This window comes from Rhynchophorus ferrugineus, unplaced genomic scaffold, assembly GCF_030347505.1.
Source record: "Rhynchophorus ferrugineus isolate W39M unplaced genomic scaffold, kcgeb_rfMv2 rfM11, whole genome shotgun sequence".
Taxonomy (NCBI): Eukaryota; Metazoa; Arthropoda; class Insecta; order Coleoptera; family Curculionidae; genus Rhynchophorus; species Rhynchophorus ferrugineus.
Genome location: NW_027472590.1, coordinates 13,100,846 through 13,121,558, shown reverse-complemented (window position 1 = coordinate 13,121,558; position 20,713 = coordinate 13,100,846). Strand labels below are relative to the sequence as shown.

At 31.4% G+C, this 20,713-nt stretch overlaps 1 protein-coding gene across 3 annotated transcripts in view; it reads left to right on the top strand.

Moving 5' to 3' along the window:
- v (Tryptophan 2,3-dioxygenase vermilion) overlaps positions 1-16,366 on the top strand; it is a 74,872-nt gene extending 58,506 nt beyond the window's left edge. For all 3 annotated transcript variants that reach the window (XM_076417527.1, XM_076417525.1, XM_076417526.1), the window contains 4 exons: positions 5,348-5,492; positions 10,206-10,310; positions 15,912-16,005; positions 16,069-16,366. In XM_076417527.1, coding sequence (XP_076273642.1) covers positions 5,348-5,492; positions 10,206-10,310; positions 15,912-16,005; positions 16,069-16,231 — 507 coding nt within the window. In that variant the 3' untranslated portion in view covers positions 16,232-16,366. The remainder of the gene's footprint in view (positions 1-5,347; positions 5,493-10,205; positions 10,311-15,911; positions 16,006-16,068) is intronic.
- The last annotated feature ends 4,347 nt before the right edge of the window (positions 16,367-20,713 follow it).

Here is a 20,713-nt window from a genome sequence, read left to right as displayed (position 1 = left end):
TTTCAACCCATTTAAAAGGTTTCACTCGATTTCATTTCTTTTTAAACACAAATCATTTTTTCAGGAAATTAAATTATTTCCTGAAAAACCACTCGCAAAGATGGTATAGATATTGCTAATTGAAAGGGGAGTCTTTTCCTAGATTACACGAGTAATATCGTCTAGACAGAAAGTAATTTAATTTTATGAAGTCGCATTTGTAACAACTGAACAAAACATAAAAACTCTGTTATGAGGCTAAGTTGGCGGCAGGTGGATTAAAACGTTTCAAACAATTAACATTTTAATTTTCATAACCGAACCTTTTTGGCCATATTATTATTTGCGGGACGATACGATAAATTGAACTCGAGTAAATCGAGAGAAAGGGGTCAGTATATCGGTGTTTGGCTTCCAGATACATATAACGACAAATTTTGATACCTTGTGTTTTATATTGCGGGATGATTTTAAATTAGGCTTTTACGTTACAATATGTTTCAATGTTCTAGCGTAAATTATATATTTAGCGTGAACTGTATTTCAGGATTATCAATAATGTTTATTAATACCTTTTCGACTTCAGTCCTAACCTTAATTGATATGCACACGTTTTTAATGTGTTTTAAACAGATTTATTTTACAGATTTTGAATATATATCTAAACGGAGTGGTCCTTCAGGTCGATAAAATTTCGATAAAAATGGTACAACGTGGGGCAAAAGTCTCGCTATCATTTTGATTGCCTCTAACTTTGCTCAAAGGTTTGGTTTTCATAAAAAAAATTATTTGGTATGTACATTTTTTTTTTCGTTATGATTATGAGAAATTATATCGGCTAAATGGTGACAGCGATTTACTATGTATGCTGTGGCCCAATTTTGCTGAAACGACATGTCGTCTAGTCCTTGCTCTTCCAATTCAGGCACAAGAATCATTTCGAATCATGTATTGGTATAGTTCAGCAGTAACAGTAAAAGCAATACATTGGTTATTTTCAAAAAATAGGTACCAATGATGTTTCCACCATGAATACCACACCATACGGTTATTTTTAGTGAACCCAATGATGTATCATGAATTTGTTGAGGATTCTGTATTCCCCAAAACCGACTGTCCTGTTTATTGACGTAGCCACTGAGAAGAAAATGGGCTTCATCGCTCATTATCAATTTAGACGAAAAATCTTCAATTTCCCCGGACAGTGCAATAGCAATTTTGGACTAATTGAATTTTGTATGGGAAGATTTCCAAATCAGTTTTCAAAATTCACCTTAAACTGCTTGGGCGCCCAAAAGATGTTGTTACCGACGAAAACATTTAAAAAATCAACAAAATGGTTTTGAATGACCGTAAATTGAAATTGAATGAAATAACAGACACTCTAAAAATTATCAACTGAATGTGTACATCATATCATTCGCGAATATTTGGGTATGAGAAAAGTCTGTGAAAAGTAGGTGCCGCGCGAACTCACTTTTAACCAATAATAATGACGAGTTGATGATTCGGAGTCGGCTGGTAAGGTTATTTCATTACGATTTTTCATAATTTGATATTTTTGAAGGATAAGACGACATTTGTTGATATAGACATTGAAGATTCGAGATCTTTGGCGATATAGTTTGTAGAGTAATGACCTGAGAATTATTAAATTTCTTTATTAATTACATCTTTCATTCGATATGTTTGGTATAATATTAACTCATAACTTAATTTATTACTACTGTTCTGTTGTACTTGCATTAATATACAAGCAAGGCGAGTACGGGATTAATACATGTATTTCTCAAATTAAAATAAAACTAAACTACCTAAGTTGAAGTTAAGAATACACTTACACACTAAACTACTTCGTGTGTTTTGGTTCGCCTCAATCTTTTGATTCCTTGCGTATTGTCCGGTAGCTGTTTTGCTTCCACTTTGCTGTGATTTAGCAACCTTGTTTCATGGCGAAATCTTTGATCACTTCGTGTATCCATTTGGTTCCAAGATCATGATGCTGCTTTTCGTTGGTTACGTAACGATAAGCATTGGTAATTAATCGTAGGAATTTAGGAGAATACCTTCCACCTAACCAATACAGTTGGTTGACTTTGGGTCTAATTTGGTCTGCTTTTTGTCTCACATGATGTTTCCAGTTTAATCTACCATCGAGACCTGAGAATTAATGAAAACAAGAATGAGCTTAAACATATTGAGATATCATACATATTTATCTGGTGTTATTTTCTACTATTGTCATTGCATATCATTTGTATCGTCATATATCATTGATACAGAGTTTATGAATTTTATCCATATTTTCTCATTTTACCATCTATTACTTATTTTATATAGTATACTACGCCTAATACATCTATTCATTAAAAGATTATTATTATTATTGACCTAGTTTTTGCATCCCTAGACGTTGAAAAAACAACAAAAGAAAATAGGTATGGAATGAAATAAAACACGATGATAATTATAACCACGAGAAACAAAAGTTATTTGAATAAAAACGTTTAATATTTGTTATTTGCTACCAAGTATTTTTCTTATAAATATAAAGATGTATGAATGGGTGAATGTGGATATTATATTATAGGTAATTGATTGTTGTAGTCATAAGTTGAACATGAAAATTGATTATCAACGCCCTATGCCTTTAGGAGGCATTTCAGTCTAGAGATTTGTAAAAGTGATTTATAAATAAATTTCGATTTTAACTATTAAAATGTTTTTTTGAATAAATAGCGTCCGAATTATTCAGCTGTAATTTTGTGGAAAAAAATTACTATTTTACGTTGCGGATTTGATACGATACAAATGTATATACAGGATATATTTGAATAAAAATCCAAATTAGAAAAAGCACGTTATAATACTTAACTCTGTACTCAACCGTCGATATATGGGCGTAAGAATAAACTCCAAAACTTATAAAAACGCGAAGATACGTTACACGACAACATCTCCGGTTTTGGCGCAAGCGGATATTGGCTCCAATTAATTTTAAAACATAGAATAATCCGAATTTTGCGCTTGCGTATTTACAGCTCTATATACAGACTTTTTTTTATGGTGATTATTAGATTTAATGTCGACTATATTTAGCAGCAAAATAAAAATGGTAAAATTCTGGAAATAACACATTTTATTTAAAAGGGTATTGAATAAAACGAAATAATAAAAATTATTTCTATATGCCTTTCTCTTTTTATAAAAACATCATATTTAAATAAATTTATATATTTGAACAGTTAATAAGAACTCCAAGAACCATAAAAATAGACATATAAATAGGCTCAAATAATAAAAAACAATATAACCTTAAATTTGCCAAAGAGAAACTGTGTTTATGCGAAATTGGTGACGAATCAAGATCAGCTTGGTGTTTCAGAGATCAAATATACGAAACGTATAAAAGAGTAAGTAGTTTTTTCAATCGAAACTTAATTTAATACAATTATTTCATAGAAAATTATTAGTCTGGAAAGTATCCATAAAAATCCAAAAGATACAGAGCTATTTGATGCTTGTAGAATATCCTCTCATACATTGTCACAGTGTATACAAAGTTTCAGATAATATAAGATTTAAGTGGTGTAAAGATAATCCGCGAAGGGGTTCAACAACAAAGGCTGCAATTAAGGAATTTCTTAATGTACATAAAATAAGTTTCGAGGATGTTAAAGAATGAAATATTTCAAATTGGTACATATAAATGAAATATTTAATTGCATTTTATGTAATTAACTTTCTTAGAAATAAGCCTAAGAAAAGATACATAGCAGATCAAATTATTGAATGTTATGGCCATAGAGTATTACGTCTTCCTCCCTATCACTGCTTTTTTGATCCAATTGAGTTGATAAGGTGTATTGCAAAGAATTATTACAATAGATATTCAGGTCGAGGAGGATATTCAAACTAGAACTGTCTGGATTTATGGAAAGAGGCACTGTCGAAAATAACACCTTCGGTTTGTAGGAGCTTGATTAGACACATTGAAGAAGAAATTGACAAATGGTAGAATCTTGAGCAATTTTTTGGTACATTGGAAATAAACAGCTTAGTTATTCACTTGATTAGTGTTTCTGAAAGTGAGAGGGACTGAATAAAACTTTATGAATGTTGGTTTATGATTCAATGCTGATGATTACCAAGACAGGGTGAAGAAAGAGGAAACTACTAAAGGTCAGTATAAAATTATTATACTTTAGTTGTAGGGAATTGTATTATAGAGTGTGAAAGCTTTATGAACATGTTTGTTATTGTTCGGAATATACATGAACGTTTGGTTAACATGTATGAGGAGATAAATAATACTAACTGTTTTGCAGATATGGCAAGTGCATTAAGGATAATGCAGTGATTAAATGTAGTTTTATCAAGAAAGATGTTTACAAGTAGTATCTTTACAAGGAAATATTGCATCGAAAGAAACAATAACTAAGCGTAAAACGTAAATATGCTCTCTAATGAAAATAAAATACATTACTCAGATATACAGTTGTTAATTATGTGAATTAGGCCTTCGGGGGATATTTGATGTACTATAATTTTAAAATAAATTATATTTAATAAAATATTTGTTCAACTCTTTTATTTATATTAAAATATTGTTATACGTCAGAGCCAAAATGTACTAAAACTGCTGCGATATTGCGACATTTTGACAGTTCTCCCGTGTCACTGCTATTTTGAATTGACTATAGATATTTTTGTTGTCTTGATCTGATCGACCGTACCGATCGACTCGAAAAGAATGGACCGGCATTCGTAAAGGGAGAAAATATAGTTTATTCTTTTATATGGTTTACTCTATACAGGATAGTGCGCATGCACCAAATTCGGAGATGTTGTGAAGTAATGTATAATAAAAACGCGGCCCACCGCATTCCGTGTCAGGGCCTCCCACTTCATAAACACGGAGCGGAAACCAAATACCGCCAAATACCGAATAATAACGAGTTTGAACACGTCTCACACCTCGGACGAACTCTGACCATCTCGAATACAACCACCTCGAGAAAAGTAGTTCAGAAATGCTTTTATATTTTCGTTTTTAGATGCGCGTCAATAAAACAGCTACCCGAATATAATTTAAAATTCTTCAAACTTTCAAGCTAAAATACCACCTTAAATCATTAAAACTAATCTATATATCTTATTGATTAGCCAAATAAGAACATCGCTTATTTCCAACAAATAGGAAGGAAGGAACAATGACTTTTTTTATATAAAACAGTATATATGTAGCTATAGATTTCTTTGTCAGATCGTCAAATTGTTTACGTTTTTCTTTGAAAATACAGAACAATTTAGATTCTCTTATCCCAGCAGAAATATCGCTATGTCACTCCATCTCATTACTTTTTAGGCCGAACCAATCGAAAATGTAAAGGAATATCGTTTGAGTGATTTAGAAAAACGAAGAGAAGTGTACGAATCAATATTTAGACCCGAAATACACGACGCTTTGTTAAATAGAGGGGAACGACGATTTTCTCACAAGGCTTTGCAAGGTAAGACAGCATATACTGATGTATTAAGCTCTTAACGATTTATTGGGAATTTTTTTATGTTTTACTTTTATGCCCTGACAGGTCGGAGGAAACCTTAAAGTTACTACCCTGTAAGGAAATATATTGAAGATTTTTTTTAGATTGCATTTATTTTTCTATGTCCGTATTTTAAATCATATAATTAGATTAAATCTTTGAATGTTTGCATGTTTGCATGTTATTAAACAAATGTTAATTTGATGGTTTTGATTATCGTTGAGAACTATCGACTGAAAATGGTCGCAAAACAGTCCACTAGTAGGTAGTAAAAAATTAGCGACTGTTTTTTTATTTGTGATAACAGACGGAGATTCCTTCCCATATTAAATTTTGGAGAGGAAAAGACGGATTTTATTGATTCATTGTGCTGTTAATTTTAAATAGTTTTAAATTGGCTAGTGGCACTATGAAAAACAAGGTGTAGAATAAAGATTCCAAATATATTTAATCGCAGTTTAATATTCGGAAAGTAACAATGATATATTATTAGTAAAAATAATTGGTTTATTTCTATTTCATTCAAATATGCGCTTACTAATTCTTGTATCAACCTTGCTGTAAGTCAAGCGGAGATTTTACATATTTATTTTCGAACTTTCTTTGGGAAATAAAAGGAAAGAGATTTTTTTGCCTTAAAAATAACAATTTCATTTTGAATGACATAAAAAATTATTTTTATATTTTATATATTTGACTTGATTGTAAAGAGGAATGGATTGATCACTAAATATCTGTGTCGTATCTCTCAGTCAATCTTTCTCGACCATTTAGCCATTGCACATTTTCAATGCAAAAATAATTTCATTTATTGTTAATAACGAACATTTTATTATTAGGAATATTATTATTCATTGAAAATTCAATGACACAAGTTTTAACTCAACCCAACGTAGATCTAAATTTAATTTCTCAACTGGAAGTTCCCACTGAAATTGATAACCTCAAACCTAAAAAGGCACCTGGTATAGATGACATTTCACCTGGATTATTGAAAGAACTACCACGAAAAGCAATCATCATGTTGACATATATATTTAATGCCTGTTTAAGGCTGAACCATGTCCCGGAATGCTTTTAAGTTGCACAAATAATTATCCTCAAAAAACCTGACAAACCTGCAGAACAAGTTGACTCTTACAGGCCTATTTCGCTACTACCTGCAATATCAAAGCTATTTGAGAAACTGATATTTAAACGTGTTAAACATTTGATAACAATACCAGATTTCCGGTTTGGTTTCCGAAATCACCATTCAACAATCGATCAAATGCACAGAGCAACTGCGGCTATTGAAAGAGCGTTTGAAGAAAAGAAATACTGCTCTGCAATATTCTAGGATGTCTCGCACATCGGGTTTGGCATTTGCGATTAATCTGTAAGATGAGCAAATTGTTACCGCGTAACTATTGTCAATTGCTGGAGTCATATTTATTCGGAAGAAAATTTAGAGTATCGCACGAAATGGCGTTCTCGAAATTTAAAAATATCTCGGCTGGAGTTCCACAGGGTAGCGCCTTAGGACCTCTCCTGTATCTGCTCTACACTGCTCACATTCCAACAACAAAAGAAACACTTCTTGGAACCTTTGCTGACGACACAATTATTATAGCAAAAGATATATCTCTGCCTAGGGCAATAGAAAAAGTGTAAGTGGCAGTTAACAAAATCTACAAATGGACGAAAGATGGGAAAATTCAACTTAATAGCTCCAAATCTGTCCACATTAATTTTGCATTAAGGCGATATAATAAAAACTTAATTATATCACTCAATGGATGCCCGATTCCTCAAGCAGAATCAGCTAAATACCTTGGAATCCATCCTTACGGTAGATTAAATTAGAAGCATCACGTTAGACAAAAAGCAAAACACATTAGAACCAAAATAAAACAACTATACTGGTTAGTCGGAAGATACTCTCTAAAATCAAAGAGGTTGATCTATAATACAATTATAAAGCCAATTTGGACCTATGGGGTGCAAATATGGGGTTGCACTAAAAATTCAAATCAATTAGTCATACAACGCTGTCAAAACAAGGTTCTTCGATTGATTACCAATGCCTATCGCTATGTAACCAATGAAGAACTGCACGAAGACCTGGAAATCAAATGGATTTGCGAAGTTATCCAAGATTTCGCCTTGAAACACGAAAGAAGATTACTAAATCATATTAATGTGGAAGCAATACAATTGCTGGACAGCGCGCAGGATGTCAGGAGATTGAAACGAACAAAACCATACGAACTTATATAAAGTATATACATTTAGTGTAAACTATAGCTATAACTTAATAATTAATAAATAATTATAATTTTATAATTGAGGAATACATACTGATGTATTTTCTCGCACTCGTCTTGCTTGTTAATTAATCCAAGTACATAGGAAAAGTAGTAATAAATTAATTGTAAATTAAGATTGTACTAAGCGTATCTAATAAAGATGTTATAAAAAAATCAATTTTTAACATTAAAGAGGCTTGAACAAAGATCTCGAAAATTATGAAATCGAAAAATTCAATCAAAAAAAGACCCAATAGTTGCCAAGATAACATAAATGCAGGCATTTTCTTTCTATTTATCAATAGAAAAGTTATCCTTTTTACCTGTATACATGATGCGTTGGAAACTATCGACTGAAAATAGTAATTACTTTTATATTTGAGTGTTATGTGGATCTGTAAAAAGGTATGGAATTTTTCTATGGAATGGAATATTACCCCACAAATGTTTTATCGAAAAAAATAACTGCTAGAGCTTCTTTAAATAATGTAAATGCTTTATTCATTATTGAACGGAAATATTTTTTAACGAAAATCGAGAGAGTAATCGAAATATGACCTATTATTGCCATAAAAACAGTCAAAAGTATTTTACTATTTATCATTCACAATTTTAATCCTTTTATCCTATTACATTAACAATATTGAAAAATATCGTCCCAAAATGCTGCTATATTATATAGTAATATATATATATATATACAATATATAGTATATATACAATATATATATATACAATATACATATACAAATCTATATATATATACAATATATATATAATATATATATACGATGCTATATTATATACAATATATAGTAATTTACAAGCAAATTATCAAAAAATCATAAGTCTATATATATTACATATAAGTCTATGTAAGCATAAATTGGGTACATTTTTGTCAAAGTCGCGGATAGGACGACAGAGCCAGAACGCTAAAAATCAGTCGTATGAAACTAGTAGAACCAAAAATAGTAACTAAAAGTACAGGAGTGAAACAGTCGATACTAAATATTAACAAAATCAGTCGGACCGAAAATAGCAACTGAAACAGTCACTGGTAAAAAGTAGTATATTACTAAACAGTCGATAGTCGATTTCAGGCGATAGTTCCCAACACTACATAAAATTATATATATTAGATATAAATATATGTAAGTCTAAATTAGTCACATTATATTTAAGGTCGCGGTTAGGACGGCAAAGCTAGAACATTGAAGATCACTGAAACAGTCGATAGTAAAAAGTAGTCAATTACTAAACAGTACTAAAGGGTAGTAAAACGTTTGATTTGACCATTCATAATATATAGTTCTCAGCGCTAGTTTTGACTGCAGATATCGATAAAACGACAGATGTTTGTCGACCTCAATTTATCAGCCATAATGAGTAACACACTTGGCACACTCACCAAATATTGCCCCTTTTCAGTACGACTTCTTCAGATGAAGCATAGTTTGTTTGACGTACCTCTTTGAAAACTTGAAGAAGGCGATAATAGATCGATGATTGGATTCAGTTTATCGCTGCCAAACCAATATCGTTCTTTCAACACAGTATGACCATGCAGTTGGAAGATGTTAGAAAATGACGGAAAATATTTTCATTAATATAGATTGTGCTAATTTTTGTCAATGAATGAATTTAACAAAAATTATCGGAATACATGGAAGCACCTAATTTTAGTGAAACAATTATTAGAGAAGTAATAGTTCAATGGTCATATTTTGATGTTCTTTTTTATATTTGCAAATTCTGTCGGTTCTATTTTAAATTAGAAAACAAATGAGGATCGTTAATGCTATGACAGTAATATTCTTGTTGCCTGTTTTAAATTGCTTTCCATTTATTTCCCTTTAGCATTATAAAACATTTGAAGCTTCAATTATTAGAACTAGAAGTCAGCTGTAAATAAACTGAGTTAAAAACTGAAGTTATATTGTGAATGTGATTCAATAAATTAAAATAGCAAATAGCAATTGGAGAAAAATTTATTGAACAATTGTTACTAGTCTATGTTATTATAGTCTTTTAGCCTTTTGAACTAGATAAATCTAAAGTAATTGAAACATCATACTTGATTCAATATTCAACCAGTTCAAAAATCTATGGTCAAGATTAGTGAGTAAATTAACAAGTAATAGTGTACCGTAATACACTAGTAAGTGTCAGGGTATAAAATAATAAACTAACTAGTATAAAAAATAAATAAGTGTACGAGTGTTTACCGGAATAATATTTACCAGAATTAGTTTCGTTTGACTTTTTATTTCTTTACTGAACCAATACATATTTAATTCTTCTTACCGTTTCAATAATTTTATAAGTTTTATAAAACTTTACTCTACACTGTATATAATTTTGAACTCAATTATTTCTCTTATCTTAGGAGCAATTCTGATAACATTTTATAGAGATGAGCCAAGATTCAGCCAACCGCATCAAATCCTAAACTTACTAATGGATGTGGATTCCCTCATAACGAAGTGGCGCTGTAAGTATAAACATAATTTCTTCACACTACCTTAGAGCTTTAATTTAAGCCAAACGGCTCGAACATTTTCTAAACGGTTAATGGTTATTAGCGTTATATTTTTCTTTTTTTTTTGTTGAAATCATTCTCCTTCGACAATTGTATTTGTGAGGATAATGAGGTTATTTTTAAAATTAAATATATCTCAAGGTCTGCGAGAAAGGCAAGGGAATCGTTAAAAATTAGGATATTAAGTTAAACCAGTTTCCGTGTCTTAATTTGTAAAGTTCAGCTTTACCAATTAAATTTTTAGCGAAAAATTTATTTTATAAAAGAGTCTTCTACAGAGAGTATAAATACATCGAAATATTTAGCTATTTTTATGTATATATTATATTTATATATCATTATGTAATGTCATAACTTCGTCTTTGTAAAATATCTGAGTTTTTTTTTAAATACTGAACCAAGTGCTTTTCAAGTCTTGTTTGAAGCCAGTTTAATTTTGATCCAAATGAGTCAATTCTGATCTTGACTGAGCGTTTATTGATTTAATCAGTCGAAATATTCCTTTAGGAAGTAAAAACAACATATGACAAAAATGATCTAGAATCTCCATATTCTAAGATCAACAGCTATACCTAGTAAAAAAATGAATGCTACCTTCATCAATAAATTGTTAGATTGTTTTCCTTCAAATGTGCTAAAAAACCATATTATGCCATATTCTTATTATTATTTTATTATATTCGATTAATTACACATGATGTATCATATTTAAAAAACAGAGAACCTGAAACACTGGCTATTTATAAGGTTTCAATTAGACATTTACAGATACACACAGTTATGATACAGTTTGTTAATCAATTTAAAGCTTTCTGATAAATTATATTTTTTGTTTTGCTTTGTGGTGCGTAAATAAAAAAAGATGACGGTTTTCCAACGCGCCAACAGGCGACGTATAATTGTCCATGCGCGAAACAGGGAAACTCCAAGTTGATTCCGCAAACTTCCAACGACTGGCCTTGAGATTTATTTATGGTCATCACAAAGGCCAGACGTACTTGAAATTGTAAGCGTTTAAAATCGAATGGTGAATCCGTTGTAATCATCGATATATGCGACATCAAGACATCCTCTTCTTTGTATTTTCCCTTTATGATTTCCCCCACAGCGAGTCTTGTCGAGGTTGATTAATGTTACGCAGCATGATGACAACTGATTCTACATTTAACTTCAAATTGTTAGGTGGTAATCCAGGAAATTCCAGTGAATTTAAAAACTCCATGGGATAGTTGATTACGTCGTCCTGGTTCATAACGGTGTCGACTGACTTGAATGAAACCAACTGTCGCGGAAGAAAATTCTGAATGGTCGCATGGATCCTAAATGAAAATATACGCCAAATTGCTTCGTTGCTACTTACATCTGGTACTGTGATATTTCGTCATTTGCATTGGTTAAAAGCGAAGACGGTCATACCGCTATCTTTGTTAACATATTTACATATATACTTTATCGGCTTCACTGAGTTATTTTGACCAATATTTCACATTAATGTGAGTCTCAAAAGTTTTGGATAATATTGGCGAGTATGGCACGATCCAACGATTGTTTATATCAACATTTTGTCCTCTTACCTTCACAACTATCGATTGCTCATTGTCCGCAACTGATCGCCGACGATACAATGGGTATCCATCATTTCCCGCTATGGTTTCAGCAATCAGGTCTCTTGGATATCGCTTGGAGCACTTAACGTCAACCATACAGGGTGAATTGTAGTTGATGACTCCGCAAGGTACATGTATCATGTGTTTGGCAACTACCGCATGCAATTTTGGGTCAACTGTGGGAAAGTGGGCATGAAATTGTCCTGTATAATATGTGTAGCCAAATGATGTCATCTGGAAACAGCTGTTATATTTCTGAATGTTGGCCAAGAAGTGCTTAGAATCATTTCCAATCCCAGATACCAAAGAACGTAAAGGATCTGGTGGTGGGACCAATTGTGGCAATTTTACTTTGCCTCCAGCACAACATAATCCAGTAGATTCACCACTGTATTTTAACGCCTTGCAATATTTAAAAATTATTTTCATTTTCCCAATTGTTACCGATTTGTCGACACAATAATCTTTTTCTGCATCATAGTGGAATGCATCTCGTTCCAGTATCATAGGAGAACTGTGTCTGCGGAATCGCTCAATGCCATTGTGTCGTGCTCGCGATTGTTGTGTTTGATGTGCATGAACTCGTTGAATTCTAAGCATATCTATTTCATTGTTACTCACTAAAGAACGCATTTCTGATATAGCAATACTACTATTTTCTTGATCTGTCGTTCTCTGGTCATCAGTGCGGTTAGTACGTGACGTAGCTCTTCGCACATTTGGTTGACTGCGACGACCTAAGTCAAGTCGTCTTCTCCTCGGCATCGCAAGTTGTAATTAATCAAAGTGAGAAAAGTTCTCGCGCACTTAGCAGTAAAGTATCACTATCACAAAAATCAACAACAAATAAAGAGCACATCATTTGAAATTTTCTTTTTTTCTCTAGGTCTTAGGCATATTCGTTATCCTTTTCTATCATAGTATTCTTCAATGTTTCTTCTTTCCTCTTTACTGTTCTAGTATGTCTATCGCCATTTGTTATATAATTCCATCTTTTTTTTCGTAGTGATTCCCTGTTATTCACCTCTTGCTTTCCTTTCCTAAATACTTAAAGTTTTTTTTTATTATTTTTCTCTCGTTTGTTCTTGTATATTTTCTTTTTGTCTTGATTTTACTAGTTTCATCTTATCTATTGCAATATATTGTTTTCTCAGTTGAGATGTTATATTATCAATTTTTTGCCAATGCCTAACAGTTCTTTCATTATCTCTCAACATACCAAACTAAAAATTTTGGAAAAATCAGGAGTTGTGTGTCGAATAGACCATGACATTGGTAATCAAGTATATAATACCTCTGTTGAGCATAAAACCAACAGTAAACTCCTTTATTGATACCACAGTGCTTCGAAAATGATTAAACATCAAATTATCAAATAATAAAATTACGATATGATTCCATTTCGATTGTTGGTTAACTGAATTTGTAAAAGAATAAGAGTAAATAAATAAAAATAAGTCTTATGTTATATTTTCTTTGGTTTTCAAAAGCAATTAATTAAACAAACAGGATCGATCTCCAATGAGCATTGAATAAAGAGAAATTTAGATAATATAGGGTAGAATACTGGAAGAAGTCAATTATGATCAAAATCACGAAAAATGAACGGAAATAAAATTAATTCTAAGTCATCATGTTTTTATTTATTAATTTACCAATAATGCTGTCCAAAAGGCCTACAGGGTTTATGAGTTCTGTTAAAAAGATTCGTTGAAGAGTTAAATAAGTTTTTGGTACATACAATATATATAACATATATTATGCCAAGATATCACATTAAAGTATTTTATTGATTGAATGAATCATATTTTATAAAAATTAATACGTATATTTTAGTAATAAAAAATTATAATAAAAAAATAAAAAAGCGTTTGTTACATACGTTTGCAACCTTTCGTAAACAATTGATTTATGGTTAATATTCAACGAGTTTTGATCTATTATTTGTCGATCAAGGACATCAGATGCATTGTTTGTAAACGTGAGCTACATATCTGAAACGAAAGCAGCACACGACCGACATTTTAAGAGGAATAGCGTCTGAAATATTCAGATAAAGAATCGTAAAACACTCAGATTCAAGGCTATTCACTCTTCAATTACGGTAAATATAACGAATAACTGCTTATATCTTACTAATGGAGAGATGAGTTGCAAAATTGCTTTGATCGATTCAAAAAAAAAGAGTAAAAATTCTTTAAAGAATTCTAAATAGTTTTCCATTAAAACGGAGTTGTATTTGGTAAGTTGTTATTAGTTAAACATTTTTAATATATCGTTAGAAATATATAGGTATGCTTTATACTAAAAATTTAAAATTTGCCATTTCGGTGTAATTACAAATTGCAGATTTAACCGGCCTACCATAGTAAAACACATTTTTTTTGGCAAAATTATTATTTTTTATTTAACATAATTACCTTCAAGGGCGATACACTAATTATAGCGACCCTCCAACTTTTCGATACCATTTTTATAGTACTATTTCTCTTTTGCTTCGAAATAAGTCTCAGTTTCGGCGAACACCTCCTCATTCGACGAAAATTTCTCCCCAGCGAGCTTTCTTTTGAGATCTGAGAACAGGAAATGATCGCTGGGGGCAAGATATGGAGAATACGGTGGATGAGGAAGCAATTCGAAGCCCAATTTATAGATTCACCTTCTTTTTCTTCAAATGCGGCCGTTTTTCGACGATTTCGTCCTTCAAACGGTCCAATAACGCTATGTAATAGTCGCTGTTGATGGCCCTTCCTTTTTCAAGGTAGTCAATGATTACGCATGCGCATCCCAAAATACAGACGCCATAACCTTGCCAGATTTTGAGCGGGTTCATCCTGTGCAGTCCACTTGGATGGCTGTCCATTGGACTTCGGAACGTCAATTCGTCGTTGTTTTTGGTCAAAAGTGAGCTCGCGCGGCACCCACTTTGCACAGAGCTTTCTCATACTCAAATATTCGTGAATGATATCATGTACACGTATCTGATATACATTCAATTTCAATCTACGGTCATTCAAAATCATTTGTGAATTTTTAAAATGTTTTCGTCGGTAACAACCTCTGGGCATTCACTGCGTTCACCGTCTTCGGTGCTCATTTCACCACTTAGCATACCAATCCTTGATAGTTGATTTTTCTGGGGCAGTGTCCGGAAACTCGGCATCAAGCCAAGTTTTTGATTCAACTGTATTTTTTGCTTTTCAAAAAGTAATAAGTTATCAACACGCAAAATTTTTTTTATCCATTTCTTTTCACAATAACAAATGTTGCTTCACTCAAAATGCTATAATTTACAAAGTGATGATTCGACAGCTGTTAAATTTATACACGCATCTTGCGAGTGTTAGGGCTAACTAAAGAACATATGGATTTAATTCTAGTAGCGCCATCTATGTGTCAGACCGGAGACTTTTCAAATGACCTGTTATGAAAAGTTAATATACTACATAATAGATGAATATTAAACAGATCCATAATAGGCAGTAATGCAGATTTTGATCCACTATCAACTCCACTAAGAACTACAGAATTAAGTATTTTTTAGGCTGAAGAACAACCCTATATTATTTTCAATACTCAGGTGGCCTCTAAATTGTTAGTTTACACTGTAATCGATTAGTATATGGTTAACTCTAAGCCTCCCACCACATCTTAAGTAGACAGGAGGAGGTTTTAAAATATGTTCATGAGTCAGCTTACAATGTTCCGATACTTGCAATATGTATTAAGCAACGACAATTTTGTTCTTGTGATCTTTTGCATGTTCACATTATGGCAAATATATTTTCATAACTACCCTGAGAATATTCTCTCCGATTAAAATTCAATTTAATTGAGTTAATTTTTGTTATATATTATATATAAAAATAAGAGAAAGTCGCATTAAGAGAAAATATGCTTTATTTTTGCTACTTATTTCTACTACATAATATAATTTACATTTCAGATAATCACGTTCTAATGGTACAAAGGATGATCGGTTCGTCGCAGTTGGGAACGGGGGGGTCATCAGGTTACCAATATCTGAGGTCCACGTTAAGGTAGTAGCGCCATTGATTTTTATTCGAAAATTGAATTTGAAACGTTCGTTTTTATCGTTTCAGCGACCGTTATAAGGTTTTTGTTGATCTATTTAATCTTTCTACGTTTCTCATTCCACGATCTTATATACCGCCACTAACAACATCGATGAGATCCCAATTGTGCCTGTGGAAAAATGGAATAACCGAGGTGTACGATGGAAATCGGAAAGACGGGTTGGATTAAGTAAATGGGTACGAAGAAGACATCGTATGAACAGTTTTAGACAAAAAATGTTAAATGTTTTGTTTCGTTTGTTTAATTATATGTTACACGAATTGTAATACAGTTTTAATATATTATATACTGTTAGAGAAGTAATATTTATTATTTTTGTTTATATTTTAAAATGGTCATCACTTGACACTATATTACTATTTATTATTTTTTACTGTTTTTCTATAATTGAAACAATTCCCTTATTCTATTCAACTACTTACTTTACTCTGATTTATTTATAGGAAGTTTCTGCCCCACAATTCTGATTTTTTCCATAGCTATACTTTGGACTGATGTTATATCATGAGGTTGATAGTGTTCCAGCTGTGATACTGTGTTTATATTTAACGTAATAGTGTGATGAGAAAGGCGTCTAGGCATAGGGGTTTGGTTTACTTAAAATAGGTTTAAGCAGCAGTATAGTTTTATGTTCATCGTTCAGTAGTCGCCAATTATTTCCGTAAAATAAAATAGTTTTTGAAGTACAGTAAATGTTTTTGTTTTTTTTTAACTTTTAACATCATAATTGGCGCAGTAGGTAGAATTTCAGGAAAATTTTAACTCTGTTCTATTTTAATCCATTCAGTTAGTTGGAATCAAATTAGTTAGTTCATCAACAAAAAGGATATTGGATTGGCACTCATTCTGCAGTTATTCTCAGCATTTCTTGGTGTAGTTAAGTGGAGTTCGGGCAATGGTATTCCATCTGAAGCTGTAAGATTACGAATGGTGCATTGAAGGTATTCTAAAATCGTTAGTCATAAACTACCCGAATTAAGAAATATTTAAGTTTTGAAAAACATTCCTAGTCAATGGACACCCGGCACAAGCATCACAGTTCGGTGTGTAAGGTCACCAAAGGAGAACTGGAGTTTCTGTGAACTAACACTGCCTACTGGAAATCCAGCTATTGGACTCTGGAGTATACTGGAATCCAAAGCCTGATTGTAGTAGCTGAGTCCTCAGCTCTAGTAGATCTCAATTGGAATTTAGAACCATCTAAAACCTGGGAAACAATTCCATAGGGTGGACCATGGAAATGTGGATTTAAACACTACTATTTAAAAAACCATCAAAGATAAAATAGAAGTTCTCCAAGCAGAATAATAGTCACGTATATCTTTGGTCATTTCTATAGGAGAACGTTTACTGATAGGACACTTGGTACGAATACCGTGTCCATTTATGTTTGACTAAATGATGCGATAAGTAACATCTAGAACTTAGGGGCCCGATTAAAGCTTGAAATTGAGATTAAAATACTTTTTTCTATAAAATAAAATAGCTCTTCAAGTAAAAAAGTGTCTGTTATATAACCCTTCGGACAAAATAACTATGATACATATATTGTTAAAAATTTCTCGCTGTAAATTTGTGTATTAGATTTTGCATGAACTTTGGTAGTGTAAAACATCCAGCGCTTTATTTTCGTTTTTTTTTAAACTCTCTACTACTTACCTGCCACTTAAAAATTACCATTTCCAAATCACCAAACTTATTCATGACACGATCTTATGGATTGATTATGTTAATTATTTTAATTATGCTTGAAGAGTTGTTTATTCAATGCATATAGTCTACTAAATAAAACAGTGTAGCTACGTCATCAAAATTTATCATGCCAGAACATGGCATTTGTCGTCGCATCAACTTGGCTTTATTTATTATTACTTTATTTTGGATTTCACATGTAACAATATTTAAATGTAAATAATATCCAAGGACTCAAACTAGAGTTAATTATGCAACCACAATAGTTTATAGGTTAGAATTGCTTTGTTTATATTTCTTACAACTCTATTTCACACAACTCTTCCATGAAGTAGAATTTTTATGTAGTGGTATCCTCTGTAGGCCCAATCCACATAGTTAACGATTGTATATATCTCTATTCATAGAGAGAATATTTATCTTTTGACGTTTAGTTCTTATTTCTTTCGTTGTAGTGCTTTCCTGTCAATTTTGATATAACTCTATATCTCCTTAGTTTCTTATGTATTTTCAAAATTTAATTTATGTTTAGGGAAGGAATTTTTTAATTACATCCTTTGACAATTGACTTTTTACGTAAGGTATGGTGCATTGTACAACAATAACTGATGATTCCTCCAAGTTATTTAACAGCAGATTTTCAGAGAACTAGAGTAAAAACATTTTAAGGATCATTTCTCCAGGAATAAAACCATTCCTGTTTCCAGCATGAAGTACAATACCTGCAATGAATCAAACATTATTATAACATTTACCATTTTCCATTAGCTTTTGCTGACTTTAAGCTCTTTTAATTAGCGTCCTGCCAAGAGTGACCCAATGCTCTATATTGAAATATTTATGTCTTGTAGATACAAGAGCAATGCCTAGAAAGTATGTAGGTTGTATGTTTCCTGAAAGAAGGGATGATTTGCATCCATCAAAGAGCTGCATATTTTTCTATGGATACTTCCCACACTAACTGTTTTTTTTTTTAAGAAATAATTGTATTAAATTATGCATACATCGATAAGTAAATTCACTGTTTTTATACATTTCGTAAATTTGGTCTTGAACAGATTTAATATCGGGGAGATCTTGATTCATATGTCACCCCTTTCATATGTAGATAGTTCCTTTTCAATGAATCTAACAGTACATGGTTCTTCATTTTGTTTGTGTATTTTATATAGTTCAGCTGCAATAAGCTAAAATATTTGTATATATTTATATATTAAAATTTCTAATAAAACCGCAGCAACTTAATATTTAATAGTACCAATACTTACCTCTCTAAGGAATTTTACAGCCTAGAGTTCCCATTATCTCGTTACCGTTCTACGTAACTAATTATCAAATCGGTATTTTCAATCAGAGTAATCACAAATATTAAGCAGATATTTGTATTTCAACAAGCGATGCACCAAAACGCGATTATCAATTTATAACCTTTGATTATTATCAATAATGGTAGTATCAGGATACACTAAAAATCATCGTGGTTCGGTAGATTGAATATACTGCGCCGGCACAGTCGTCCACACTGTTGGACATATTTGAATATTCTCAGTATTTCTTGGGACGTCGTGAGTCGCTTTGCATCTTATTTATAACCAATCTTCTGATATCGATATAGTATTAGTCTTTAAGGCGTATAACATACTCCGTATAATTTTTTAAAATAAAAGGTAATGATCGTAAGTTTTATGTTAACTTATATATACAATACATATATAAATATATAGTAAAAATTATTTAAAAAAGGATAGAAGATGACATATTAAATTATGAAAATTTTTCGAGGAGGTAAAAAGAAAAATACAGCACAATATTAAAATTTTAATTATTAATTAAATTATATAAAACAATGAATTTTATTTATGCAATAAACCATTTACTAAAGTACCATATATTTGGATATACAATACTATAAATATATTATATATAAATAAAATGTTATAACAAATTCATTGTAGATACGTTCCTTTATACTTCTCACACTAATTACTAAATAATTACAATACAATAAAAGTTGCAATAGAACGTATGTGTCAAATAAATGTAAGGTTCATATATTTCATAGCTTACCCTAAAAAATAACACCATAATTAATGAAATCAAGGACTCAAGTACCTAAAAACTCAATGATGTTAATATTTTGTATTTTGTTTTAGTATATATATATATATATATATATATATATATATATATATATATATATATATATATATATATATATATATATATATTCTTAGGTCTGTTTTTCTCTTCTTTGATACTTTAGCAGATTACTCTTCTTTATCAACAAATCGTTCAGCTGTAGCAAGTACAACCCTTTCCTAAAAGCTACCTTTTAAAAGCTACCTATATGTAGACTCCAATTAATTTTTTGACCGTAACTCTTCTTGCCTTATTGTAAGCTACCTTCAAAATTGATAAATGTACCCTAAATTCATTCCTAAGATAGTAGTTACATCGATAGTTTTATGGAAAGTACTACCTTGATGATAACTCCTTATACAGTGGTATATAAGCTTCTTGACTTCTTGAAACTAATATTTAATTATTTAAGCAATAATATTTTTTCCTTTATCGTCGTGTGGCTTTCAACTTTCAAAACCTTACACAGTTTTAAAATATAGATTGGATTTTTTAACATCTATATTATGGATTCGACAAAGATGCTGCCGAAATTCAGTATGTATGTATGTACTACATTAAGTTGAGGACACAGAGAAGGCAGATCAGCCTTGTTGTCATCGGCTTTAGTTGTGCAGCAAGCTCCTGGTGAAATCTGTTTCTTTCTCTTGCTACTAAGTATGTCTTATTACAAACATGATATATTAATTTATTTTCACTGCAACATTTAAGTCATTTAATTAAGTTATCCTATTTGTAACAAGTGATACTAAACCTACCTGTGATTCTACATATTTGTAATCCTGTTAGCACGCTGAAATGTTAAACTAAAAGGCCTTC